This window comes from Symphodus melops (assembly GCF_947650265.1).
Source record: "Symphodus melops genome assembly, chromosome: 16".
Classification (NCBI taxonomy): domain Eukaryota; kingdom Metazoa; phylum Chordata; class Actinopteri; order Labriformes; family Labridae; genus Symphodus; species Symphodus melops.
The window spans coordinates 2,131,344-2,158,970 of NC_136706.1; the positions used below are offsets into that span (position 1 = coordinate 2,131,344).

Genomic DNA, 27,627 nt, shown 5'->3' on the forward strand with positions numbered 1-27,627 from the left:
ACATACGCATAACATCTGCCTCCGTGCACACGCACACACTGTCGACTTAAGCAGCACAACATCTGTTTGTGCTTTCAGGCTGAACGGCGGTTTGAAAACAAACACGCGCTCCTCTGGAGCAGAACGCAAAAAGTTTTCACAAACTTCTGCTTTTAAAATGAGTTTGTGCAGCAACAGGGAGAAAAAAATGTGAAGTTCTGCAGAACGATAGATATTTGAGTTGGTATCGTAGCTGGGAATATCATTTTTGTTTGATGACTTGTAAGATGCAGCAAGAAGTGAAGAGAGGATTTGAAGTCGGGTTGAGAAGTTACGTGGAGATCTTGTCTGTGCCACAGCATCATTTAGAACAATCACAAAACGATTCAGAAGGTGTGAATAGTTTGTTCTTGTGTTTCAAAAACAAAATTGTGTATCACACAGAAACAGAAGAAACCAACCAACTGATGCAGCGTTAGAGGCCTGTGCCTTTCAGAAAGGTAATCCCCCCCCCGACATCCTCTTAAACCTGTCTCTGTAAGGATCCTGTCTGTACTGTTGTCACACATCAGAATAACAATATGAGCCTCAGCTGAACTTTTCAGTCCTTTACACCAGAGGTTCTTACACTTCTCAACTTGTGACCCTCAAAATAAGGACTGAACAGATACACAAGTGTGTTGTTTTATATTTATATGTGGACTTTTATGTCCTTTTTATTAGAAAGACAGGACAGTGCATAGAGTTAGAAATCAAGGGAGAGAGTGGACGATGACATGGGGGAAAGGAGCTACAGGTCGGATTCAAACCCAGGCCGCTTGGAGGACCACCGCCTCCGCCCAATAAGTCCACGCACATAGGTCACAGCGCCCCTTTAAAGAGCAGCAGACACCTACACTGTTGCTGCAAAGTGCAAACGTACATTTAAAGATTTTTTTACAAATTAATTTTATTTCATTTCACTAATATATTTTCTATACATTTATACAAACATTGATAAATGATACAAATGACTGTACATTTGTTTCAGTATTTTTAGGCATCTTGGTGACTTGTGACCCTCTGATGGGTCCTGAACCCTGAGAACCACTGATGTGGACCAGAAGTAGTTCGGTTCAATTTAAATTGACCCAGTGTTTCTAAAGCTGATCCTGCTCCTTATCTGGATAATTATGTACATCACTGAATAAAGAATATATAACTCTTGTGTAGTATTTTTCCTGTTGTTTCCCCCCCACAGCTGTTCTGCAAAATAAAGTGAAAAAAAAAAAGTTACACAACGTTTTTTTTAAAAAATATGTCAAAACAAGTAAACATCATGTTCTTCAATCTGTTGAATAAAACAGAGGCAGTTATCTGAGTACATCTCTCCTCCCTCAGTGTGAGGGGATTGCACTGTTTCATGCAGGCTTCACGCGCTCCTGAGCACCAGCGCCGCTCTTTTGTGGGGGGGCGCGTTCCTGGGCTCGTGCGCTCCAGCTCCGCGCGGTGGGACGGCAGACACAGCAGCACGCGGCGGGCTTGCAGAGAACCTGTCTCTTTAAGTTGGTGTCAAAGCCGATTAGCACTGATCTCCGTCGTGATTCTGTTTTCACCGTCTGTTCCCTCAATCTATTTCTGTTTTTTTTTGCGCTGGTGACGGGACGAAGGGCTTCCCAGTTTTCGGCTCGAGCGCGCGGTAACTCCTCAAGAAAAGTTGGGAGGATGGAAAGGCGGTGAGGTGTTGTTTTCCGCGCCGCTGCACGCGCACTTCAAATCCAACGTGATGCGCTCTGCGCGACGGACTCTCCAACTTTTCGTACCATGGTAAACCCGGATTACCCCTCTGCGAACCGCTTCCTCTGCTGTATCCCTCCGCTAAAAATAACGCCGCCGACAGCCTGCCACGAGATGTGATGAGACGCCTCCGGCGAGTGTTGTACTTGGTTACAAAATAAAAAGACATAAAATGCAGAAGGGCGTGCGGTACAACGAGGGCCACGCGCTGTACCTGTCGGTGGTCGCGCGCAAAGAGGGCACCAAGCGCGGCTTCCTGAGCAAGAAGACCACCGAGAACAGCCGCTGGACCGAGAAGTACTTCGCGCTCTACCAGAACGTGCTCTTCTACTTCGAGAACAACCAGAGCACGAGGCCCTCCGGGATATACCTGCTGGAGGGATGCACGTGCGAGCGAGCACCGGCGCCCAAAGTGTCCGCCATCGGCAAGGAGCCCATGGAGAAACAGCAGGTGAGTCCTAATACGGTGTGAGAGCAGGTTAAAATTCACCTGTGTTTGAGTTTAAACATCAAGGCTGCTGCTGCTGTGTCTGTTTGGAAACTAAAAACGTAATTCATTTATTTCTAACATGCAACTTTGTTTGCTTTGGTTTTTGTCTCACTCTCCTCCACACGAATATAAATTATCCAGAAACACAAATGACAGTCCACAAGAAAAATTTGTACATCTGAAGTTTATCTTTTTAACTCTACACACAATTTGTCTTTAGAGGAGAATCTGGATCTGTTTGCTTTTTTAGCTCCAAACTGTGTTCATTGTTTCCTTTTAAATAAAGTTTATGTATCCAGTTCAGAAAATAGAGCATAGAATATTTTCACTTTCACCAAATCTACAGAGTGCACCTTTAAAATCCTGATTATTTTTTTTATATAGCATGAACAATAAAATACAGTCTGCCTTTTAAAGAGAGTTTTTTTTAAATGAAGTGATTCTAAAGTTTGAATGGCATCTCTCCATATGAATAACTCTTTTTAAATAACTTTTTTTTAATTGCCCACAAACAGAAATTAAAAATCATCACATGATACTCTAAGCATCATAAAAAAAACACTAAAGAAAAGTGACATCTCTATAAAACACACTGAGATGGACAGAAAGACTGGGACAGCTGTGTCCTGTATTATTAATTAATGCAAACATTGTTTTTACATTCAGTATGATAATGTCGGGTGTTTTCCCACGTAATGTTGAAACTGAGGTCTTATCTGTGCTCCGTTACGGATCAGTGACGATCTGTGTGTGTGTGTGTGTGTGTGTGTGTGTGTGTGGTGAGGAGATGAGTTCAGACTGAGCCCTGAGGAGATGTTACTCTTTAAATCTTGCATGTTTTGCAGAATAACCGACCCTGCTCGTAAAGGTTAAACAAATAAGACAGCTACCTTTTAAAGGTTAAACAAAGAAGAAAGATGCTACCTGTTCACCTGCGCCAGGTCCTGGTCAGGGAACAGCTGGGTTATAAAAATGCATGCTTGCAGAAAATGTCATTTCACACTGATATTTCTGATGCTGGACACCACATAGACACACTCAGTGTTAACTCCTATAGATATTCTCCGAGCAGTTTAAATTTAAACCAAACATCCGAAAATATTGAAAAGAGCCAAAGACGGTATTTTTAAACAACATCTCTGGCTGACCGACGGATTTAAACCCCAAAAACTAAATATAAAAATCAAAGAGGATGAAGAAAAGCTGAAGATGTTCTCTCTTCAAAAGACGGGAGCAGGAAACATTTTTTTGCTTATAAATAAGTTAAAAGTTTAAAAGAATAGTTGCTTTTGTAAATACTGAATAGATTTAGAAGACTTTGAAGAACACCGCTGCTCTTCATCTTTTATTATCTCGTCCCGATGCCTTCCCTCTGAAGCTGATATATGTGACAGAATAGGACTCTGAAGATCTTCAGTGACCCAGGAGGGAAATCGGGTCACCTGTCAGTTTCTAGATATAAGCATGGAGAAATGATAAAGTGATAAAGGATGTTGTTCTGCAGTATGGAACAACATAGTTAGGTAAAAAAAAACTGGTAATAATAAACATCCAATCACTGGGGAATGACCTGCAGGAAGGGAGCCACAGGTTGGATTTGAACCCAGGCCATCCGCTTCTAGGACTACATCCTCCGTACGTGGGGCGCTCGCCCTGACGGCTCGGCCACCGTCGCCCCAGAAAAATCTTGTTTTGTTGTGCTGTAAAACGTTCAGCCAACCGAACGACAGGCCGAGAGCTGGAGGGGCGTCGGGTTTTAAGCCTCCGGATGAACCGTAACAGCACGCCCACCTGTCAATCAGGTCAGATATGCCCCTAACCATGAATAACACTTGTTGTTCATAAAATAAAAACACAGATATTTAAAAAGAAAAGAATCACCCGTGATGACAACAACAGGCTGTAAACATGTTTGTTTATCCTGTATAAAGGTCTTCTTTGGCTGCGGGGTGTTTTCTGAATTCCTGTGTTTCTGCAGCCTGCCTCAAGTGGACACTCGAGGAACTGCAGGATTTTACACTTCTGCAACCGAAAGTTACAACTTGCTTTTAATGCAACAAATACTTTGAATATTAGTGTGAGTAACTCTGGAAGAAGTACTGTACAGTTCATAGAGTATGGTATTATAAAAAAGCAAAACAAGTCTTGTAAAAAGTTGCATTAATACCCGTTTGTTTCACCATCTCTCTCTCTCTCTCTCTCTCTCTCTCTCTCTCTCTCTCTCTCTCTCTCTCTCTCTCTCTCTCTCTCTCTCTCTCTCGTGCATTTCATTCAAGCTCTGCAGTTTTAGCTTTTGTTGCACCAATTCAATCATCTCTTCAAGCGTCTCTTCTGAAGCATGAGAAAGTTTAAGCCTCTGCACATAATGAGCCTCTAGATGTTGATAATTGATTTGTAAAGAGAGTTAGCTCTTGTGAAAATATTTGTTCTGTTGCAGCTAATGCTAATTTAAAATGACCCAAATTCCTGTTTGTGCATCTGCAGGGTCTGAAACCTGTTTCATCCCCTCAGCAGCTGGAACAATGCGCACTAATGGCTAAAAGCTCCTTTTCTTGTACACCAACATCTGCACCATACAGTATGTTTGTTCTTACTTTCTATACAAGCCGGATTATTTCAGTTTAATCTTCTCAGGTTATGTGTCGCTTCATGCTGGACACCTGTGACACTGGGACTCGGTCGTGACTTCACGCAGAGGCGTCAAAAAGAGCCGACATGTTTTCAGGTTTTGCACGATTTTAGTGTGGGGAAAAAAGGGTCAATGTGCGAGGACGCTGACTCAGCGATAACTGCAGCTTATTGTGCGAAATCTCACACTGTCAGAATCAATCTCCAAAAGGTTCACGTGTGTGTGTTTCATGTGTCTGTTGTCAAAGTTGGAGACAAAGATGACACACATCAGCAAAGCCAAAGAAGGGATTTTCTCATTTTACTGCTGCTGAAGAGAGGGAACTCTATCAGGGGATGTTCTTTTATCTCGTATTACTCTATTTTTGTGTTTCATTTCAGCCTTCCCTTGTGAAATCGGTTATATAAAAAAAGAGATTAAATATGACATCGACATTATGACTTTTGTGTTTTCCACCAGCTCGGTAACGGAGCTGCAGATAAAGTGGAGGACGCTGTGTCGTGTCACTTTTTCTCTCAATTTATCATTATCACCCCCTGCTGATACTAAACCTTCAGACTCAAAGACGCAAACATGTTGCATTCACCTGAGTGCTAAACGCTAGCCAGAAAGACGCCCACTTAGCGACCCTGTTAGCTTAGGGAATAAATGGCGGCGTTTTGTCGAAAGACTTCATTTTAAGAAGAATCAAAAGATTTTCCAAGAACCGAGGATAAAACATTTTGGGTGTAAAATGCTTAAAATCTGAAGCTCTCTGCAACGTATAGAATCTGGACTGCAGTACCCATTTTAAACACTAGGAGTCAGAGCTACATACTGCTCCTTTAAATCCAAACACACATGTTTTATTCACGGAGCTGCAGGCTGTGTGTGTTTGTGCTTTAAAGCCTGAAGTGTTGATATTTTTATTAATGTCATGGATTCATGAACTTGTTGTTTCACGACAGTATTTAATATTATAGGTAAAGAACTTCTCAGCATGATATTGTTTAAAACAACACTTGGAAATGATTCATCTGCTTATATAAAAGGTCTTCTTTGAAACCATTTGTAGACAAAAAGGAGACAGACTGAACCAGCTGTTTTTGAATACATGCAGACACTTTGATGGACAAGAAGACACGTTTAAGTCTGTGCTAAAACAGTCTCATTGTTTTCCACTCACATACACAAACTTGGAGCTGAAGACGGTGGAAGAGGACAGTGCTGCTAAGCTGTCGACCCATGCACTGTGACAGCTTGGCATTAGAACCACAGGGAGCTGCCCGCCTGCCTGCCTGCCTGTAATAAAGCTGCTGTTTACTCCTCACAGCAGAGAGAACTTCATGACAGTCAGCTGGGAAATAAACTGGACGGCAGCCGAGAAGCATTCGACACCTGAAGAGTCCGTTTTATTATAGAAAAAAAAAAAGGACAGAATTTAAAAGAAGCCTGTAAAACGTCTCCTTCACCATAATATTTATATCATTTAGCAGCAGTACAGTCTTAATATTCAAAGGTATTGTTTTATTTACAACATAACACCACAGGTGATCAGCATATCGGCACTGAAAGTAGATTTCCCGTCCTGTTCCTAAAGGGCGTTTCCGCTCTTTTTAAAAGGGTACAAGAAGTACAAGAAATATAAATCTATTGGCCCGACCGATAATCAACCAGCCGATAACATCAGCGCATCAAGTGACTCTCTGTACCGGCTACTTTCATCGCACACACTCGCCGATATTTGTGGATTTATCCGTCAATCAAACAGCAGTTTATTTAAGCATGATTGTAGAAATCTGGCAGCTCTCTGTCACCAGCAGAGGGCGCTATATGGATGACAACAGGCGTTATCCCTCGCCGAAGTGTCGAGCCGTGACGTTAACCTGCGGGGGAGTGAATGCTAATGTTAGCCTCTTACTGAAAACCAGATACCATCCTTGACCTGCAGACAGTTGTGAATAAATAAATCTGTTTTCTTTTGACGAGTCGATGAAATGAGTCCCGGAGGTTCATCGTTCCTCTCTGACGGATGTTTTTCCTGCTGCAGCCGTGTTTTCTTATAAGTCAAAGTGGTTTTTAGCGCTCTCACTTTTTCTTTCTGTGTTTTCACAAACGAGCCCACCTGGACGGCTTTTCTTCACAGAGTGAACACGTCTGCTACGTATCCATTAATAGGATTAGTCTAATAGGAGTTAAATAGGTTATTAGATATGAAGAACGGAGAAGGGGGGATAAAAGCTGATTTAGTGCTTAATGAAGTGAAAACATTGTGAAGCAGACTAAAAGCTCCTGCAGCTCACTGAATTACAGAGATGTTGTGATTTGCAGCTTTCAAGGGGAACAAACTGACCCTGAATTTGCACCTCTTTATTCTGCTGTGATTGTTTGAGACGCTCCTCCTCCTGCCTCTTGTTATGTCAGAGTCAATTCAAAGCGTCTGTTGAAACTTTTGTCCCTATAAATCATTGATGACACTTGAAGAACGCTGTGCACGAGTGCAAAGCAGCATGATTGAGGTTTCCAGGAACTTTAGAATGAAAGCCGTAATGTGAATAAGTCAACGTGCTGGACGTTGTCTGTGAAGACTGCGTCAAAGGTTGACTAACTACAGCCGTCCCCATGCACAACTTGACTTTTTGCTAATGATTCAAACGGCGTGCAGGCTGTTTCCATGGTGATGAGGGTTCATCGATGAAGTGGACATGCTGGAATCAAAACTTAAAAGTTGTTGTGATGAAGGAGGGAGACTTATGAACTGATAAGTGTTGCAATGGCTGCCAGAAGATGGTTTTAATCCATCCTGCATATTTAACATTTTTTCTCCTGTCGTACGAGATAGATTTTTATTTCTTTAAATATTTTATTTTATTTTTAGGGTTGATTTAAAATACGACTGCAGAGGTGTGTGTGTGTGTGTGTGTGTGTGTGTGTGTGTGTGTGTGTGTGTGTGTGTGTGTGTGTGTGTGTGTGTGTGTGTGTGTGTGTGTGTGTGTGTGTGTGTGTGTGTGTGTGTGTGTGTGTGTGTGTGTGTGTGTGTGTGTGTGTGTGTGTGTGTGTGTGTGTGTGTGTGGCGGCGGGGTTCTGGATGCTGTGGCCCTGCTGGGCTAAGAATAGTCTCCTTGCTGGTCCTTTTTGCCTACAGTGACTGTTTGAATACCAAGTCTCCACACACACACACACACACACACACACACACACACACACACACACACACACACACACTGCTGCTACCTGTGATATTTACAGCCCAGCTCTGACTGCACTGTGTGTGGACCCGTCTGTCTTCTGTCAGGAGGGACGCTTCAGGTGTGGAAGTGCAGAGATTTCATCACCTCTGGAAACAGCTGCCCTCTCTCCATGTTTTATGTTATTATTTTATTTTTTTTGCATCATGATGTGCATCAAGTACCGACATCACACGTCCTGCAATGTGACTGTCATGCATGCAAACAACAAATACAACAACGTCCCCCCCGTTTTGGTCGAAAGGTGTTCAAGCAGAGCTGGAGTGAATCTTCTCTTGTTTTCATGACGAGGCCGAACGTTCGACGACAGGAATATCTTTCCTGGAAGCTGTGTTGTTCTGCTCTCATATTTGTGCACGAGTGTGTCTGTGTGATTTCTGTGACTGGACACAGTGATGGGCGAGTGTGAGGGCACGGCCGGGCTTAAAGCTCCCTCTGTCTCTCTCTCTCTCCTTGTCTGTCTCTCTCTCTCTCTGTCATTGTTATCCTGCAGCTTAATGCGGGCTCGTGGCTGGGGAAGCCGCATTAGCAATACGAGGAGCTGAACAAGCCTGGGTGGTTATGTAAACCACCCCGCTCCTCCCCCTCCTCCTCCCTTACTCCCAACACACACACACACACACACGCACACACACACACACACACACACACACACACACACACACACACACACACACAGAGACAGACAGACTCACACACAAACAAGCCCTTAAGCCTCTCTGGTCCGGAGCCTGCACACGCTAGCAAGTGTCTCTCACCCGCTTATCGTTACATCATTACTACACAGGCCTACTTTCTGCTGTGCGGACTCACAGTCCGATATATCATCGTACAATGTGTGAATAAAGAAGCGACATGTTTAAAGAGCTGCCATGGATGCACTGCTTTCTTTTTCGTTTGCCTCAAAAACTATCAAATCAGCAGTTTTAGTATTTTGTATATGCAGAAAAAAACATCACAACAAAAGAAGTAGAATCATGTTTTTGTAAATTTATATCAACATATTTTCTAAGTACAGTCTATATGGCTTTTTCTTTAAGATATACAGTTCATATAAATTATTTCTTTCATGTTTTATGTGTCTGGAGAGAACGATGCTAAACCGATGCCCAAATATTCCAGCCAGACTCTTTCAAGTTTCTACTTATTCTTAAAAATGTCATCCTTTTTTTTTAAAGCTAATGATGCTGTCCAACCATCCGAATAAATAGTGCTAAATAAATAACATGAAGCGTCTGGGCTTTAATGTCTTTGTAGAGATAGAGAGAGAGTGAGAGAGAGGGAGAGAGAGAGGACGGGGAGGAGCGGGGGGGTTTTACCCTGAAGAATCTCTGCTCATGAAGCAGGCACTAACTTCCACCTGCTCACCAGTAAACAGAAGACGGCTGATCATGTCTGGATGTGGAAATGTTTGAGAGCAGGGCGTTACGTATCTCAGCAGTGATGATACACACCTCACGTACAGACGCCGTCGTCCTCAACGGGTTCAAGTCCGACCTTGCTGCATGTCATCTTCCGCTTTCTCCCCTTTTTACATTTCCTAACTCTCTTCAAGTGTCCTAACTCTGGAAGGCAAAAGGCCTCCCAGAACCTTCTAGTGAACATGTTTCAGATCATCATCTAACGACAGACGATTTTTTATTTATTTTTTGTCATTGAAATGTTAAAAAAAAAAAAAGTTCCATCTGACGGGAAGATTTATTTCTTGTCTTTGATTATTTCCATAGACTTGTCAGGTGGCTCTCGTAAGTCACATCATCAGATCATTGACTTTGGTGTGGAGGTTGCTGGAGGGGATCTAACAGGCTGTGACACGACGGCTCGTTTGGCTGCTAATGTGTTTTGACAGAGTGGCGGGACATGGCGCCATAAAGACAGCACGGTCATCATCGAGGTTATAACCCCGAAGGCATCGTGATGGCACTCGTAAACACACACAAGCGATTCCTAGAAGTGCAGGGAGGCCGGGTGTATCAGCAGGAAGGAGAACAGTTAAGTGATGAGACTCAGATTAGACTAAAGCCCCGTGCGGACAGGATTAACATCACAGGTGGGCGTGGGAATTTAAATCATTATTCCAGTCGGATCTTAACAATTGGGATTTCACAGGATTTGGCCTGAGATGATCTTAAGCGGGACAAAGACAAAAAGGGAAATCCAACATCCACTGCCTCAGAGTTAAAGGGTAGTGTGAGCTGACGTGCGAGTGTGTTGTATGTCGTAGCTCACTGAAGTCTTAACACAGACATGATGGACACCGTTTGTCTTTGATTTTCACTTCCCATAAATGTCTCTAAATTCCTGCGTACAGATGCATCAGAAGCTGCTCGTGTTGCAGCAGCAGCTTTGTTGCCTGCAGGAAGCATCGATCCTGCAGCACTCAGGACTCCATTTAGTGCTGCACAGCTCAACCCCAAGTGTGAACGACGTGTTTCTGTCATTCAGCTCTTGTGCTGTTGAGATGTCTCTTCTGCTCTTATTGGTGATGTGCACGACTCTCCTGTATGTCGCTTCCATAACGTTTGCGTCATAACACAATCCATTCATTGTGCAGCAACCAGTTGCAACGTGAATACAGCGTCCATCGGTTTCCTTTCAGTGACCCCCTTTCTGGGCTCGAACACATCTGTGACACAAGAGTTACAGCTTCCCCCAAAAACATGAATCTGACTCTCACAAAAGAGCCGTATCAGGACGCGTGAGCAGCTTCACACACGTCTGCTGGAGTGAAAAGGAAACTTAAAGCCGCTCAGACCCTGACACACCACGGGGATCGTTTACAGTCGGTCCGACTTGGACCGTCGTTGAGCGGTCTCCCTAGTTGTTGTGGCTCATAACGGACTACTGCCACCTGGTGGCTTGGAGAGTTACTTCTTGTCGTGCATGTGCAGAACGTACGTGACGGTTGGCTGTTTGAGGTCAACTTTTTGGGCAAGACAAGAGTTGATCTTTGCCGTCTGCTTGGAGTGTCAGGGCCTTTTTATAAAAACAAGCTGTAAATCAAGAGCATCACGACTCAGAGCCCATCTTTTAATGTTCATTGTAAAGTGAACATGAAGGAAACAAACTCACCTCCTGTGGGTGGAGTTTAAGTGAAGTGTTTTTCTTTATGATGCCCCTCATTGGGCGACTTTAAGCACGTATTATGATGCGTTTATTTCCTCTGTCACAGCACTACTTCCTGGTTATTTTTGGCCACGATGGACAGAAACCTCTGGAGCTTCGGACGGAGGAGGAGTCGGACTGCAACGAGTGGGTGGAGTTCATCCAACAGGCCAGGTAAGAAAAAGACTGATGAAGTCTCTCTCTCTCTCTCTCTCTCTCTCTCTCTCTCTCTGTCTCTGTCTCTCTCTCTGTCTCTCTCTCTCTCTCTCTCTCTCTCTCTCTGTGTCTCTGTCTCTGTCTCTCTCTCTCTCTCTCCCTGTCTCTGTCTCTCTCTCTGTCTCTCTCTCTCTCTCTCTCTCTCTCTCTCTCTACTGTCCTGTCTCTCACAAAAAGGCATTAAAAGCCTGTAAAATAAACCTTAAAAAAGAGAAGTTTGAGGTGAAACATTTGAAACTCTGACATGTGGGGAATGTTGACGTGCAGAGAACGCTGTATGTGAAAGCTCAGTGTGATTTTAAGGCAGGATGATTTAATGATGTTGTTTTGATACTTTGAGTAAAGGATCAGGGTGAAACTCAAATATTCATCGTTTAAATTAACATGGCATTAAAAAAAACTCTCTGCAAAGCCAAACTCTGCTCTGTGCTCTGTTTTTGTGCTGATGCACTCTGGACATAACCGCCACGTGTTTTTGCATATGTGTTTAACATCTGAGTGTGTGTGTGTGTGTGTGTGTGCTCGTGCATGGACGTGTTCTGCTCGCAGCAGTTCACATTTAGGTCACACTGGTGCTGTACTGCTCCACTGTTACATCACAGACTTGATCTTGCAGCTCAACCTCTCTGTCTCTCTCTCTCGTCTGAGCGTTTCAGTAAAAAACCATGAAGCACGCCGAACCACCTTTTAGTTTGCTCTCACACAAAGACCGGCTCATTTATTGATACAGAATGTGACCAGCGGCTCTCTAAAACCAGACAAAAACAGCTTTTACATTATTTAAGAACTATTCCAAATACCATGTGCTTAAAAATACATCTGGACAGAAAGACAGAAAATGCACATCGTGCTTGAAGGAAGATTCTGCAACATGTTACAAATAAATACAGCAGAGATCCAGTCGAACCTGTGTCTCTGAGTCCTGACTGTATATCCTGAGCCGTGGTTACATGGACGGGACGGCCTTGTGTATAAAGCCATTTCAGTCAGGGACATCTGCTGGGTGAAAGAGTTGGACATCTTGCTTATGTTGTTATTTTATTCGCTGTAAATCCTCCTGTATTTAATTCTAAACACTGATTCTGTCTCTTTCCCATTCTCCCTGAAGTTACTCTGACGTCATCATCGAGCGTGAGATCCTGATGCAGAAGTACATCCACCTGGTGCAGATCATGGAGACGGAGAAGGTCGCAGCCAATCAGCTGCGCACTCAGCTGGAGGACCAGGACACGGAGATCGAGAGGCTCAAATCCGAGGTACGCATGAGCGCACAAACATCAAAGGAGAGTGTGCATGCATACACTCACATTACAGCATGTGGATGCATGTGGCATGATGGGAAAACACTTGTGTTTACATCATGCGTGTGTGTGTGTGTGTGGTCAGTAACAGCAGCGCTGCAGTCTTTCAGAGGCCCTTTACGTCTTTAATCATGCATCGAGACATTTGTTGTTTTGAGCGTCTGAAGTGGTTCATGAATATTTCACCCTGTGTGTATTCACATGGAGTCTGTTGTTGTTGTGAAAGATTGTGGTGTTGAACAAAGCGAAGGAAAGGCTGCAGCCTCACCAGAGCAACCAAGAGGAGGAAGACCCCGACATTAAAAAGATCAAGAAGGTAAATTATTCTTCCAATGAGTCACATACTCACACAGATGAAATATAAAGAGTGCTCCGCAAGGCCATGCAATAACAATAAACACTGAATTTAGTAATACACACATACTGTATATACAGTCAAATAGAATATAATGTAAACAATAAAAATGAGTTATTTGAATTCACAAAATATAATATAGAATACTGTAAATAGTATGTAAAGGGACTTTTTTTTAAAGTATCATTGCATGTATAAAATATAAAAATTGAGAAAAGTATAGAAATAAAAATTTGGAATAAGTTAAACATAGAAAAAATGCACACAGCCTCAGGGGGCGTGTGGACCCGGCCTCCGTGCAGAGAGAAACGTTCCCGTGCTGTGTCTGCAGGTTCAGAGCTTCATGCGCGGCTGGCTCTGCAGGAGGAAGTGGAAGATCATCGTCCAGGACTACATCTCCTCCCCTCACGCCGAGAGCATGAGGAAAAGGAACCAGATCGTCTTCAACATGGTGGAGGCGGAGACCGAGTACGTCCACCAGCTCTCCATCCTCGTCAACTGCTTCCTCAGGCCGCTCCGCATGGCCGCCAGCTCCAAGAAACCTCCCATCAGCCACGACGACGTCAGCAGCATCTTCCTCAACAGGTCCGCTCATCTTCACTTGTGTTGCACATCTTTAATCCTGCCGCTTCCAGTTACTGTGAAACTGACTTCAAACTCTGTCTCTCTGCAGTGAGACCATCATGTTCCTGCACGAGATCTTCCATCAAGGGCTGAACGCTCGCATCGCCAACTGGCCTACGCTCGTCCTCGGTGAGTTCTGCAGAGTTTCATGAAACATTTTTAGACTGGCTTCCCAAACTCTCTCATCTTTAACCTTCTGAGGAACAGCAGGTGTTTTCTGATGGCTCAGCAGACGAAACCCAGATGCTTCAGAAATGAAGAGGTTAAATGATTCTTGTCAGTCATTGGTTCAACAGACGCCACGATCACGTTACAGCAGCTGCATGCACATTGTGGTGGCAGAAGAACAACACAGAGAAGATGTTTATCTGGTGATTTACACAAAAAAGAATCTGGAAAATCTCTGTGTTCAATATCGAGGACACAAAGTACGACATTGTCAGTGTCGGTAGGTTTGTTTGAGTTCAGTCACCCGCTGATCCGACAGGGAGGACAGCTCAGGAAACATCACCCAAGTGTTAAACTGTTTGAGAAGGCCTCCAGGCGGTCAAGGATTCCCTGATGTGAATTCAAATCTATGCAGAAAGATGAAACCCAGCTGGAGTCGAGGCGGCGAGGGGCAGACAGGAAGTTGTTCAGGACGAATTAAAGCAGAAGCAGATTGAAGCGTCTGTCAAACAGTGAGTGGGACTGAGACGTGTGTGAAGTTCAGGGACAGTTATCAGAGGTGGGGACAGGTGTGCAGGTCAGTCAGCTGATGTTATTATCCAGACTGAGCACTGAGGAGCTCTCCAAGGTGCTGAACCGTCTTCAGGGATCAACTCCGGCCCGACTACATCGCTCACAAGGCCATTTTCCTCTGACTTCAACTTTTTAAATCTGGATGTGTGCACATCTGGATTTCCAGTGTGATTTATTGATAAATGAGCTAGTTATATCTTAATAGTTATTGATCAACTAAGAGATGACTTGTAGTACTTATAAACACCTGGGCCCTTCTATTTTTAGGTCTAAATGGTTGCAAACACTTTGGGTTGTTGTTCCACCTAATCACTTCAGCAAGCAGTGGGAAAAATGGGCTGTGATTACTGCAACAACATCTCAGTCAAGGACGGTTCAGAGCAGCGAATTCTGAGATTTGTAAGGAAATAATGCTGTTTTTTATCAAACTCGTCGGGTGGTTTTTGCTTTGCAGAGAGGGATGTAACAGTGTGTTCTGCTCTTTCTCTGTCGGGATTATTTCCGTAGTGTTGTCAGACACTTCCAGTAACAATCTGGGCAAGTCCATTAAACCTGTTAGTTTACCAGATTTAGTTTGTGCGTTTACTTTTTTTCACTACAGCTTCTTTGTCGCTGCTGGTTGAAGCAATCTGCTCGAGCAATCACAAACACTTTTTCTAATTGGAAAAAAAAAAAGAAAAGAAAAAGCTGCCCAGGTTTAAAGGTGCTGCAGTTCCCCTTTTACTCTGTACCTGAAACAGTTAAACCATGCTTGACTCCAAAACATGGAGATGGTTCATATTTTACATGAAATCATTTCAAGCATTACGTTTGGTTAATTCTCTCCTTTTCTGTTTTTGTCCCCTCTGGGTCTCCGTACAGATCTGAGTATATGTCATGGTTTTTCTCGTTTCCCTCACAGCGGACCTGTTTGACATCCTGCTGCCCATGTTGAATATCTACCAGGAGTTTGTGAGGAACCACCAGTACAGCCTGCAGGTTCTGGCAAACTGCAAACAGAACCGAGACTTTGACAAGCTGCTCAAACAGTACGAGTCCAATGCTGCATGTGAGGGCCGCATGCTGGAGACCTTCCTCACCTATCCCATGTTCCAGGTACAGCATGCACACCTTCAAACAGGAATTAAACACTCCAGATAACTTGATGAATTTCCATATATAGAGCGCAGTGTTTTCACCTGTGTGTGTGTGTGTGTGTGTGTGTGTGTGTGTGTGTGTGTGTTAGATCCCACGGTACATCATCACCCTCCACGAGCTGCTGGCACACACGCCGCATGAACACGTGGAGAGGAAGAGTCTGGAATTTGCCAAGTCCAAACTGGAGGAGCTTTCAAAGTGAGCGTCTGCTTCTCTCTTCGACGTTTACAACAATAGATGGTAAAAAATGTTGCTGCTGATGATGATGATGATGATTGTTCACGTTGTTAGGATGATGCACGATGAAGTGAGCGACACGGAGAACATCAGGAAGAACCTGGCCATCGAGAGGATGATCGTGGAAGGCTGTGACATCCTGTTAGACACCAGTCAGACTTTTGTCAGACAAGGTGAGCTGCTCCTGAAGTTCACCTGTGACATCACAGCGGGAGTCTATCCCTGTCAGAGGGGGAGGGAGGGGGGGGGGGGGAATTTGCCTTTGCAAATACACGTATCAATGCATCGTGTAGTTTAAGGGAACAACTTAATCAATAATAGTTCAGAGAACATGCTGACGGACAGAAAACAATGGATTCAATATGTGCACATCGCGTGCAGACGGTCTATGCATCATGCACCAGTTAAGGGACATTAATGACACCAGCCCCTCCCACTCACTCGAGCTGAATTCTCCCTCTCAGTTTTTAAGTCAGCTCACTCAAATTTTTTGCAAAAAAAAACAAAATAAATAAAAATACTGAGGGGCAGGCAAGAGAAACCAGATGAAAAATGTTTGCGTTCACACATGCAGCTCCTGCTGAGTTTTTTCAGGAATTTTCTGCAGGTGTGAAAGCTCTTCTGCATACTGTATACATTATTCTCGCTGACTCTTGACCGTGCGTCCTGCAGGCTCTCTGATCCAGCTGCCGTCCAGCAGCGAGCGAGGCGTGCTCAGTAAGGTCCGGCTGGGCTCCCTCTCTCTCAGGAAAGAGGGCGAGCGACAGTGTTTCCTGTTCACCAAACACTTCCTCATCTGCACCCGAACATCTGGAGGAAAGCTTCACCTGCTCAAGGTCGACCTCAACTGATGACACACAGAGATGTTACTGAACAAGTTTGAATCTGTACAACGATGAACTTTGAAGTAAAAAAAAGACTCAATTAAAAAAAGTTTTGTTTTTTCTTCCCAAACAGCAAGGAGGAACGTTGTCTCTGATTGAGTGCACTCTGATTGAAGAGCTGGATATCAGTGATGAAGACTGTGAGTATTCAAACATCTCACACCAGTTTGGGACGTCAGGATGTTTCCATAGCGATACATGTTTCCATACCATGGCAAGAAATACAGAAGCCTGTGATAAAGGTCTGTATTTGAAAAGCTGTGTGTGTGTGTGTGTGTGACTTTACAGACAACGCCGCAGGCCAGGGTTTTAACCACCTGCAGTTTAAAATCGTGGTGGAGTCTCCTGACGGTCAGTCCTTCTCCGTCGTTCTTTTGGCTCCGTCACGTCAGGAGAAAGCAGCGTGGACCAGCGACATCAGCCAGGTGAGCCTCGCCGTGTCAGAGCTCTCCGGTCAAAGTTAAAGTGTGCGGTTAATTTTTTTCCGATTTATTGAAGGAGAATCCGTCACTGCTGTTTGTTTCAGTGCATCGATAATATCCGCTGTAACGGTCTGATGACCAGCGTGTTCGAGGAGAACTCCAAGGTCTCCGTGCCGCACATGATAAAGTAAGAGAAACCTCCAGAAGCAGAGGAGACCGACAGCAGTTTAATCAATACAGTGATAAATGTCTCGACTGGTTGAAGTGATTCGAACATCTTGAACTTGTCCCTCAGGTCCGACGCTCGTCTGCACAAAGACGACGTCGACATTTGCTTCAGCAAGACGCTCAACTCGTGTAAGGTCCCTCAGATCCGATACGCCAGCGTGGAGCGGCTCCTGGAGCGCCTCACCGACCTGAGATTCCTCTCCATAGACTTCCTGAACACTTTCCTCCACACGTACAGGATCTTCACCACAGCCGCCGTGGTCATCGACAAACTGGCGGACATCTACAAGAAGCCGTTTACCTCCATACCTGTCAGGTACACGCCACTGCTCTCAAGTGTTGATTTAACATGGGCCCCATTTCTACATGTTTTATCGTCTGATAAGAAAAAAAAATGTGGAATTGCTCCCGTTGATTGTCTCCGCCGACACGATGAAAAAGACTCTAATGGTTTCTGATCACTGCAGGTGAATGCAGCTGATCAAAGTATGCTTATTTTATTTTATTAATTAATTAATTATTTATTTTATTTATTTTATTTTATTTCATTTCATTTCATTTCATTTCATTTCATTTCATTTCATTTCATTTCATTTTTATTTTTATTTTTATTTTTTTATTTGCACCAAGGAAGACAGTTACACAAACAAAGAAAACAATAAACAAGAATAGTCAGTGCGGGAGATGTTTTTGCAGCTTTTAAAGCCTGGTTCATGACTGCAGGCTGAAACAATCAGCACAACGGTGTGATCTTAAAAGTTTTTTTTACTGTAAAAATCAATTAGTGCTCAGAATATGTACTGAATAGTTACTGGAATCTCGTTTGCACACATTCATGCATCATCTTCCTTCTCCTGGCGTTTGCATGTCTGCCTGCAGTTTATTCACTCATCTTTCATCTCATGATGTTCTTCATGTCATTCTCCTTCATCATCACCTCATTTCTTCATCTGTCATCCTTTCCTCCTCCTCCTCCTCCTCCTCCTCCTCCTCCACGTGTCCCAGGATCGAGCAGCATTCATGTGACCGTCTGTCCATCATGTCCCTCTGTCCTGACTACACTCTGAAGATCACACAGCTGGCTCTGGATCAGTCAAAGTAAACACACGAAGCAGGACTTGACTTTTTTTAACCACACGGGTCGGTCACAGATCAGAAGTAACGCTCTTCTTCTTCTCTTAGGTCTCTGGAGCTCTTCTTCGCCACCAACCAGGGCTCGTGGGCGACCGACCCGTTGAACAACAAATCCCCTCGTCTTTGTCGCAAGTTCTCCTCTCCTCCTCCCCTTTCGATCCCGTCTCGCACCTCCTCCCCCGTCCACTCCCGCAAGCTCTCCCTCAGCTCGCCAATCGGCGGGAAAGGAGTAGGAGTCATGGACCTGTCGACCACCCCCTCCTCCTCCGCAGCCAACTCCCCCACCTCCAGCTACTGCCCCTCCATCTCCTCTCCCCCTCCCGGCTCCAGCAGGCCCTCTTCTGGCTTCTTCTCTCCTCCGCCCACCGCCAAGCGCTCACCCAGCCTCCCACAGGCCTCTGGGGTGTCCTCGCCGCCCCCCATCCCCACAAAGGCCCCCCTGGACCTGAGCCGCGGTCCCAGCTCCCCCGAGCTGAGCCCTGCCGCAGCGGAGGACGTCAGCGGGGAGCTGCCTCGCCTCGACGCCTTCTGCGGGAAGCTGAGGCGAAGCATCCGCAGGGGTATGAAGCTGGAACGCAAAAAGCACATGATTCACACTGACAGACACACATGAGCAGCAGCGTGTGTGGGCTCACACACACACACACACACGCACACACACACACACCCGCTGCTTCAGTGTTTGCAAACTCAGCTTTAAAAACAGGTACAGGCAGAGTTTAGGTTGCTCATTTGAAGCATCAACATCGCCTTTAAATCTGATTTATTCAAGATTTTTTTTTTTTGCACTCTAATCTGACACATCCCTGACAGTGTCCTGCCATCCCAAACAGACGAGGCAGAAAGAGACATAAATGGGTCAGCGTTACCCAACGGAGGAATCATCGTGCTCTTAGATCACCATCTGGCTCCAGCTGACAGATTGTTCACTATGAAAAACAGCAGCAGAGCTCTCAGGGTCACCGCCGTCTCTCACAACAAACTGCAGAGGAGGAGAAAAAAAAAAAGAAAAGAAATGAAAAGATAAATAGCGCTCTTACGTAGCAGGCGGAGACATATTGAATGAATGAATTTGGAAGCACTCCAGTAAGACCCAAAAGACAAACAGCCTGGGAGCCAGCAGGCCAATGACACAAATAAACACCCAGTCTGTTACACAGGCTCATTCAAAGGCTACATTCATGTTGGATTCATACACATTTTTGCAGATGTGCATTCAGTGTTGATGGTAAATATCCTCTGTTAGCTTAACAATGCATGTGGCATCCTGCACACACATCCTGAAATGTCTGCACATGTTTGAGGTTTGAATCCTCTCTCTTTCTAAAAGCCGTCCTGGAGTCGGTGTCTCTGGACAAATTTCTCCCTGAATCTCCAGCCAGCACGGAGGCAGGCGACATGTCTCCCTGCCGCTCGCCGTCTACACCGAGACACCTCCGCTATCGAACGTCAGGAGGTACAACATGTCCACACACACACACACACACACAGTGAGACATATTCTACACCACAGTATCTGCACGTAGCGCTTGTGTTAGCCAATCTTTCTCCTGATTGCCGTTCCTCCTGTTGTTCCTCGCAGTCACAGCGGGGGAGAACGCCCGCTGCACCATGTCACCCGCTTCGGCGTTTGCAATCGCCACGGCAGCCGCGGGCCACGGCAGCTCGCAGGGTGAGTGTGAGTGTGCACAAGCCGAAAGGTCGCACCACTAAAAGGAGGGAGCCGATGAGTTTTCACCTCACGTCTTAGTTTGATGCAGTTTGTTTTTCTCGTAGGTTTCAACTCTGAGAAAGTCTGTGACAAAGAGTTCATCATCAGGAGAGCTGCCACCAACAGAGTGCTCAACGTGCTGCGACACTGGGTCTCCAAGCACTCGCAGGTGAGTCTTTATGGGAGGGGTTAAGTGTCCCAGACGAGCATGCTCTCAGGCTAACTGGGTTACAGGATTTACTTAAATAAAACATACAATGGGACACCAAGTTTTCCTGCATGCAGGATGTCTAAAGCAACAATATGTCACTTTTTTTCCCAGCTTAAAATATTAGTTTCAAAGTTCGGTTTAAACTGAGGTCGTCTCGCATCAAATGCACGCAGCCTTACGGCGCCTATTTCAAAAAGTCAGATTTCCAGAAGCTCGTCAGACCGTCTCGCTGAGGCTCATAGATGGAAGAGGATGTTGACTGATGAAGCTTTGGGCTAACCTTTGAGAGCCTGTTGTTGTTCCCCCCTCCTCACGTGTGTCCTCTCCTGTCACTGTTTCCCCTGATGAAGGTGCTCTTTGCTCTGCGTGTCTTTTCTCCCACCCAGGAAGCATGCAGAAAGGTCAGCAGCCTCCCCAGGACACTAAAAGGACGATCACTTTCATTTAAGATTATATAAGAAGCTATTTTAGTAACCTGAATGTTGAGCATGAAAAGTCAACATTTACTGTTTTTTTTTTCTTCATATTGATGACCTCAGATGTTGTTGCGTGTTTGCTTTGACCGGGTCAGTGAGCTCTGATATGTAGACGATGTTTCAGTCAAACTAAGGCTGAAATCATGGGCAGCTTGTATGATCTAAAAAGTCTTTTCTAGAGAGATTTGAGAAGATCAAGTTTAAAACATGAAACACAAATGAATAATAACAGTTAGAACCCAAATCGTGATTTTTTTCTCTTCAATATCGATACGCATTAAAGTGTTAATTTATACAGGTCTGTAGAGCCAAACATAAAGTGCCTGTCACACACCACCCGATGTCCTCTAGAGGGCGTCCTTTCCACGTAAACTGCCTTCTCTGAAAACTGTAGAAATAAAAGAAAAGTGTTGGCAGTGGGAATATTTACTGACTTCCTTTATTTATTATCTTATTATTCTCTTAACTCTTCTTCTTAGTTATTACATTTTATAAAAGTTTTCTTTCCTGTTATTTATTTTTTCACTCTTATTTTTTTTATACATTTTTCACCGTCTCACCAAAAGTCTTATTCTTCTTTTATATTTTAACCAGCTTTCTCCTTCTTCTTCCTCCATTTCAGCCCTTTTGTGTCAAACTCTGTTTTTATAACCCGTGATGTGACGTCGTCTTCTTCTTTACTAAAACTGTGTTACGAGTGTTAACTGTCTTTTTTTTTAACGGGCTCTCGTAAAGTGGTGCTTATCATTGTTTATTGTATTATGTCTGGGGTTGATGGCACAAAGCACTTTGTAAACATCTGTTTTTATAGATAGTTATTTAGATTTATTATAACAGCTGTAAAGAAAATGTTCTGAATGAATTCTTCATATCCTGGACCTCTGAAGCAGATCCTGCTGGGACCTGACTTTAGCTCGAGTCTGGTCGTTCCTGCAAACATGCAGCAATGAAGCAAAGCATGACGTCTTAACTGTGTGTCGGCTGTAACCGTGTAACACTGGTGTTCCTCCACCAGGACTTTGACATGAACAGTGATCTGAAAATGGGAGTGATGGGTCTCCTGGAGGAGGTGCTGCGAGATCCAGACCTGCTGCCCCAGGAGAGGAAAGCGACCTCCAACATATTAAGGTAAAAAAAAAAAAGTCCCAAACACAAGAATCTCCATCCAAGCACTCCCGACCTTTTCTCGCAGCGTTGACACTTTGGGGATTTTCTCCACAGTGCCCTTTCTCAAGACGAACAAGACGATGCTCAGCTGAAGATTGAGGACATTTTACAGATGGTTTGTATTATTCGCTGTTCTTCTAAACTCCTATAAAAAAAAAAACATTAATTGAAGAATTTATTCAGATGTATAAAGTTCATTAAAGTTTTTTTTAAGACATTGTTCAAACCATTTATCTCCAGAAAAGCTGTCCTCTCCTGCACTTCATCGTGGTAAGAAGAACGTTTGATTCAGAGCTCAGTGAGATAACCAGCAGCTGCACGCTGAGCGTCATGGTTCACCTCCCAACATGAAAACAGATGATGTGTTGGTCACCTGAGTGGGAAAAGTTCTGCAGGCGAGACCGAGACTTTTAGAGATTGGGGAAAAAAGTCAAGACCATAAATATCTCTGAAGACTCATCAAAAAAAAAAAAAAAAAAGATCTTGTGTGAAAGGGGCGAATCTCTCGCTTCGACTGTAACGCACACACAATGTGAATGAATTTGTTCTTTTTAGAAAAGGGACGTTTTATTTCTTATCACAGCAACGATGTGGAAAATTAGCCCGTCTGTGAACTTGATTTTTAAATCTGGAGTCCACTCAGACAAGACCGAGTAAAAACGCTTTCCAGTCCTTCGACTGATTTTTGATTTCTAAAACACAAAAACATATCCAAGGCACCCTGTCGTGTTGATAAAGATGATTATTATTTCATGGCTTTTTTTCACTGAAGCGACAAACACATGATTTGTTTTTCGTCGTTCCTTCCCTCCCTCCCCAACGAGAGGAGCCACACAGCGCTCCTTATTAACTCCCCAATATGTAGCGCTAGCGTGTAACGTAGTGCTGGTGAACTTTTTCAACAGATTTAAAAAAAAAAAAAAACTGCTTCAAAGATTAATTTCAGAGAGTTTGTGTGTCTGCAGGCGGAGAGTCCGAAGCCCGAGTGTTTCGAGTCTCTGTCGGCGATGGAGCTGGCCGAACAGATCACGATGCTGGATCACATCGTGTTCAGGAGTATCCCTTATGAGTGAGTCCAGCATCCGAGTCACACGCCCACACAGCAGCAGCGTGCATGAAGAGGAGAAGAGACTTCTGCATGGATCTTCAGTTTGCACTTTTAGCTCTAACGATTTACTGTTGAAGTCTGTCACTCTCATGTTTAGGTTGTCTGTTAATCTGTGGATTCAAAGGAAGTCGTTTTGCAGCTGAAGACAAATAAAATGTTCCCTGTCTGACATATTATGACTCGACTGATACTAGAAAGAGAAGAAAATCTGGTACCCAAATATTGGCCGTAATGTTTCAAAGATCTATTTTAGAGCTGCAGATGTAGATATACACTTTTACTGTATTGATCCAACAAATATTTTATCTGTGATAAAAGTAGGTGATACCGATTGTCACTGGGTGAGATTATTGACTAGCGGATCAATCGGTCAGGCTCTACTACGTTTTAAAAAGTTAAAGAGATGTGTGATGTTTAAAGCTTAATTTGTGTTTAACTGGACTTCCTGTATGTGCTGTTATTGTTCTCCTGGTGACTCCGCTGGCTGTGTGTGATCCTGCAGGGAGTTCCTGGGTCAGGGCTGGATGAAGGTGGATAAGACCGAGAGGACTCCGTACATCATGAAGACCAGCCAACATTTTAATGATGTAAGAGTCCAGACCAAACCGGGCCCACTGACTCACACAGGGACCAGGGCATGAAGATCGTGTGTGCTCACCAACACGTCTCCTCTTAGCATGTCTCATTAACGGCTCACATTAGCATGTGTTTCTTGTAAGCTGTAAAAGGCCTCTGTATCTTTTCATGTGTGGGCATGATAACATCGAAATCTTCTTAGCTTAATTCTTTAAAGGCTTACGTTGTGACTGTCAGAGTACATCCATCCGCCCGTTATCTTCTGCTTATCCGGGGTCGGGTTGCGGTGGCTGCAGGATTAAAAAAAGTCCGACCAGACTTTTTCTCTCCCCAGCTCCTCCTGGAGGATCCCAAGATATTCCTACAGTGGGATCGAAGGCTGTACTGCTGGGTTTCCTCCCAGACATAGACAGACATAGACATAGAAAAGGGGGGAAAAAACAAAATGATCAAATTTAAGCTCAAATAAATATGCACAAACAGAGATGCTGTTCGGTCTGCAGGACAGTTACGGGAGCATGCAACCTCTCCGTGTGTTTACTTAATGTCACGGTGCTTCTGTGAGTCAGGCGCTGAGTGGAGGGTAATCTCAGACTTTTCTTCTCCCTCTGCAGATGAGTAACCTGGTGGCGTCTCAGATCATGACTCATACTGACGTGGGCTCCAGAGCCAGCTCCATCGAGAAGTGGCTCGCCGTGGCCGATATCTGCCGCTGCCTCAACAACTACAACGGCGTGCTGGAGATCACGTCGGCTCTCAATCGCAGCGCCATCTTCCGGCTGAAGAAGACGTGGGCAAAAGTCTGCAAGCAGGTCCGGAGTCAGATCAGTCAGTGAAAAGAATCTCTGCTCGAACCCTTTTTTAATTTTTGTCCCTTGTTTGTTTGTTTGTTTTTTAGACAAAGTCTCTGATGGACCGGCTGCAGAAGACGGTGTCATCAGAAGGGAGGTTCAAGAACCTCCGAGAGACTCTGAAAAAGTAAACACGGCTCGTCAACAGAGAGAAATAAAGTGCTGAATGTCTTTACAAACTGTTTCATGTTTGCTCTGTGTTTGTAGCTGTAACCCTCCGTGTGTCCCGTACCTGGGCATGTACCTCACAGACCTGGCCTTCATCGAGGAGGGGACACCCAACTTCACAGAGGAGGGCCTGGTGAACTTCTCCAAGATGAGGATGGTAATGACATTTCTCCATGTGAGGGGGGGGGGGGCGACCATGAATTCACAGGCTCAGCTAACAGTGAGAATGAATGAAGAGTTTAGGAAGAGATTGATCTGCAGTGACTTTGATGATTAGACTCCATCATGGTGACAAGGGTCACAGCGATAGGTTTTAAAATGTGACGTGCTGATTGGCTGAGAGAGGTTGTGACAGAATCTGGTTGGAGAGGTGGAGTGGCTAAGTTGAATAAAGGTAAAAACATGACAGTGTGGGAGAATTAAAAAAAAAAAAAAAAAAAAAAGTCTTCCTGCTTGGACGTCCCCTGACTGACACTCGTCCCTTCTCTCTCAGATTTCTCACATCATTCGGGAGATTCGTCAGTTTCAGCAAGCACCTTACAGGATAGAGCACCAACCCAAGGTGAGTGCACTGCTTTCACCGTTTTATCGTTTGTGCAAAGTCAAGCAACTTAAACTACATTCGTTCATTATCTCCCCCCCCCCCCCCCTCCCTGCAGGTGACTCAGTTCCTCCTGGATAAAACTCTAGTGATGGATGAAGACACCCTCTATGAACTCTCGCTGAAGATTGAACCCAGAGTACCTCCCGGTTAATCCCACCTTCCTTTTCACACACAAAATATTTTTAGTTTTACGATATTAATCATGTTCAACAAACACAGCTTGAGATTCGTCCTTAAAAAAGTTTTTTTTTTTTTTTTTTTTTTTTTTTTTTTTTTTTCGGAAGCGGTTATTGTGCTCAGGATACTCAGGAGAAAAAGTGCCTTGTTGTAAAAACTCTGTTGTGTAAATAATATAAACAAGAATGACCTAAAACACACAAACACAACTCTGCCATATGACTGTAGAAAGTTAATGAACCTGGCACTAAGAAAGTAACCTTTGCTGCTAGCAGACAGTCTGCCTCCGTGAAGCTCATTTTATACGTTTTTCTGGGCGGTAACAGCTTTAAAGGGAGAAGTGTTAAATGTGTTAAAATGACATGTCTGCACCACAGGAATGAACCAGTCACAGGTTGGTCAGCTTTTAGACAAAAGGAGAGCAGGAAGTCAAACTTTCAAAATAAGGGCCAGGCATGAGGACAAAAAAAGATGAGGACATTTTTTTTTTTTTAAACTATAGAAGTGCAAACGTTCAGACTGAAGTTAAAATGTTTAGAAGAAAGCCAAAGTGTCAATAACAAAGTCACACTCTGATATCAGTGTCAGTTTTAGTACTTCCATCCAGTAGATTTACTGATCGAGGGTCGACGCATGCCTTTCTTTAACACTTTCCAGGAGCTGCTTAGTTTGAGATAATCACATCATAATGAAACAATCAATTAATCTATACTATACTATATTAATCTAATTTATACAGCGCCAGTTCACAACAAATATTCCATGAAGACACTTTACAAAACAGTATTCATAAATCTTAATCTTTGTTATATTATCTACAAAGAAACCACATTAATCTCTCATGAGCACATGACAACAATTAGCATAGTTAAAAAGTCGTTATCCTCCACACACACACATCACCACAAATTCCTTGTATGTGTAAATGTACCTGCCAATAAAACCTGATAATAATGTACAATAACTGTACAGGTACTAACAACACTAAAAACTTAACACAATAAAAACAATTCTGATTCAGATAACGGTGATATGGAGGGAGACATTTCAAAAGCCTGCTGAAAACAAACATGAAGGCGTGTATGCGCCTTTCACACTCAAAATGTGGAGGAACTTTTAACTTGCTTTGTTGAAATGCAAATAACAGTCTTGTGAGGTTTCATGCCTGGCCTCTTTCCTCCCCCTCTAAAGACACGAGATAAAAAGCACTTCTCTTAAAATCATCACTTGACCTCAAATGTTACAGGAGACTCCGTGATTAAGAACTTCCTGTTTTTGTATTTTCTATTCATCACTTCCTGTATCTTGCAAAGGGCTTTCAGGTTTTAGGTGATGCAGGCTTTCTAACCGCCTGTCGATCATGCACGATGCCACGCGGTATGTAACGCTCTATATTCTATAATTAACCATCTCTCCTGTTGTCGTTGGTGTTGATGCCGACGCGTTATGATTGGTCCGGCTTTACTTGACCTTTTTCCTCATCAGTTCACACTAAAGGTTCATGTTTTTGCACGTTGCAGCGAACACACGTTCCAAATATGATCAAGATATTGCCATAATTTATATTTCACCAACATGCACGAGTGGTTTTCTTTCAGATGTTCTGCTGTTTGAACGATCCTCTCTCCGCTTCTCATTTTAAAGAGACGGCCTCAAAGATTTCATAAATTGTCCCAACAGTTTTTATTCTTATCATTCTCTCCTTGTCAATGTGATATTAGAGTCATATTTATATTCAAACCTTGTTTACTGTCTACTTTAGATAGTGATATATTTATAATATCCAGTTTAAGAATGTCAATGGACTCTGAAGTTGTTTTTAGCATGAAGGCATTAGCATGATTGTCCCTCTTTCCTTAAGAATACTGTTTTCCTGTGGTTTGTTGATAACGTTTTATGAAGTTAAATCTGTTATTTCAACACATTCCTGATGTCAGGAATCTTGAAAAGCTTCAGGCTTCGATGTATAAGATCCTTGATTTCTTACATTCCTGCAAACTTTGAAATTCCAGTTTTGCTCTGTGTGCAATTTCCATGCATTTCTCTGTGTGCTGTACAGATATTTACACAAAATAAAAGTAAATTATAATGTA

At 43.8% G+C, this 27,627-nt stretch overlaps 1 protein-coding gene across 4 annotated transcripts; it reads left to right on the forward strand.

The window, feature by feature from the left end:
- The first annotated feature begins 917 nt into the window (after positions 1 to 917).
- rasgrf2a (Ras protein-specific guanine nucleotide-releasing factor 2a) lies at positions 918 to 27,627 on the forward strand. Of its 4 annotated transcripts, XM_079363925.1 has the most exons (29): positions 918 to 2,206; positions 11,274 to 11,380; positions 12,531 to 12,678; positions 12,950 to 13,039; positions 13,410 to 13,663; positions 13,752 to 13,831; positions 15,345 to 15,538; positions 15,669 to 15,778; positions 15,872 to 15,990; positions 16,490 to 16,653; positions 16,775 to 16,841; positions 16,990 to 17,126; positions 17,228 to 17,310; positions 17,419 to 17,667; positions 18,357 to 18,449; positions 18,534 to 19,045; positions 19,816 to 19,941; positions 20,068 to 20,157; positions 20,262 to 20,365; positions 21,899 to 22,011; positions 22,105 to 22,165; positions 22,291 to 22,320; positions 23,016 to 23,119; positions 23,661 to 23,745; positions 24,349 to 24,546; positions 24,633 to 24,712; positions 24,793 to 24,910; positions 25,247 to 25,315; positions 25,413 to 27,627. In XM_079363925.1, exons 1-29 carry the CDS (start codon positions 1,928 to 1,930, stop codon positions 25,506 to 25,508), a joined length of 3,960 nt encoding a protein of 1,319 aa, XP_079220051.1. In that variant the 5' UTR covers positions 918 to 1,927; the 3' UTR covers positions 25,509 to 27,627. The 4 variants fall into 4 exon arrangements, with proteins under 4 accessions (XP_079220051.1, XP_079220052.1, XP_079220053.1 ...); XM_079363926.1 differs by lacking the exon at positions 22,291 to 22,320; XM_079363927.1 differs by lacking the exon at positions 18,357 to 18,449.

What these genes read in the sequence shown, in the direction of transcription:
- rasgrf2a (XM_079363925.1), top strand. Translation starts at nt 1,928, where the DNA reads ATGCAGAAGGGCGTGCGGTACAACGAGGGCCACGCGCTGTACCTGTCG. An exon ending in CTGGCCTACGCTCGTCCTCG is followed by an intron (nt 13,832 to 15,344) that starts GTGAGTTCTGCA and finishes TTTCCCTCACAG; the next exon opens with CGGACCTGTTTGACATCCTG. An exon ending in AAACTGGAGGAGCTTTCAAA is followed by an intron (nt 15,779 to 15,871) that starts GTGAGCGTCTGC and finishes TCACGTTGTTAG; the next exon opens with GATGATGCACGATGAAGTGA.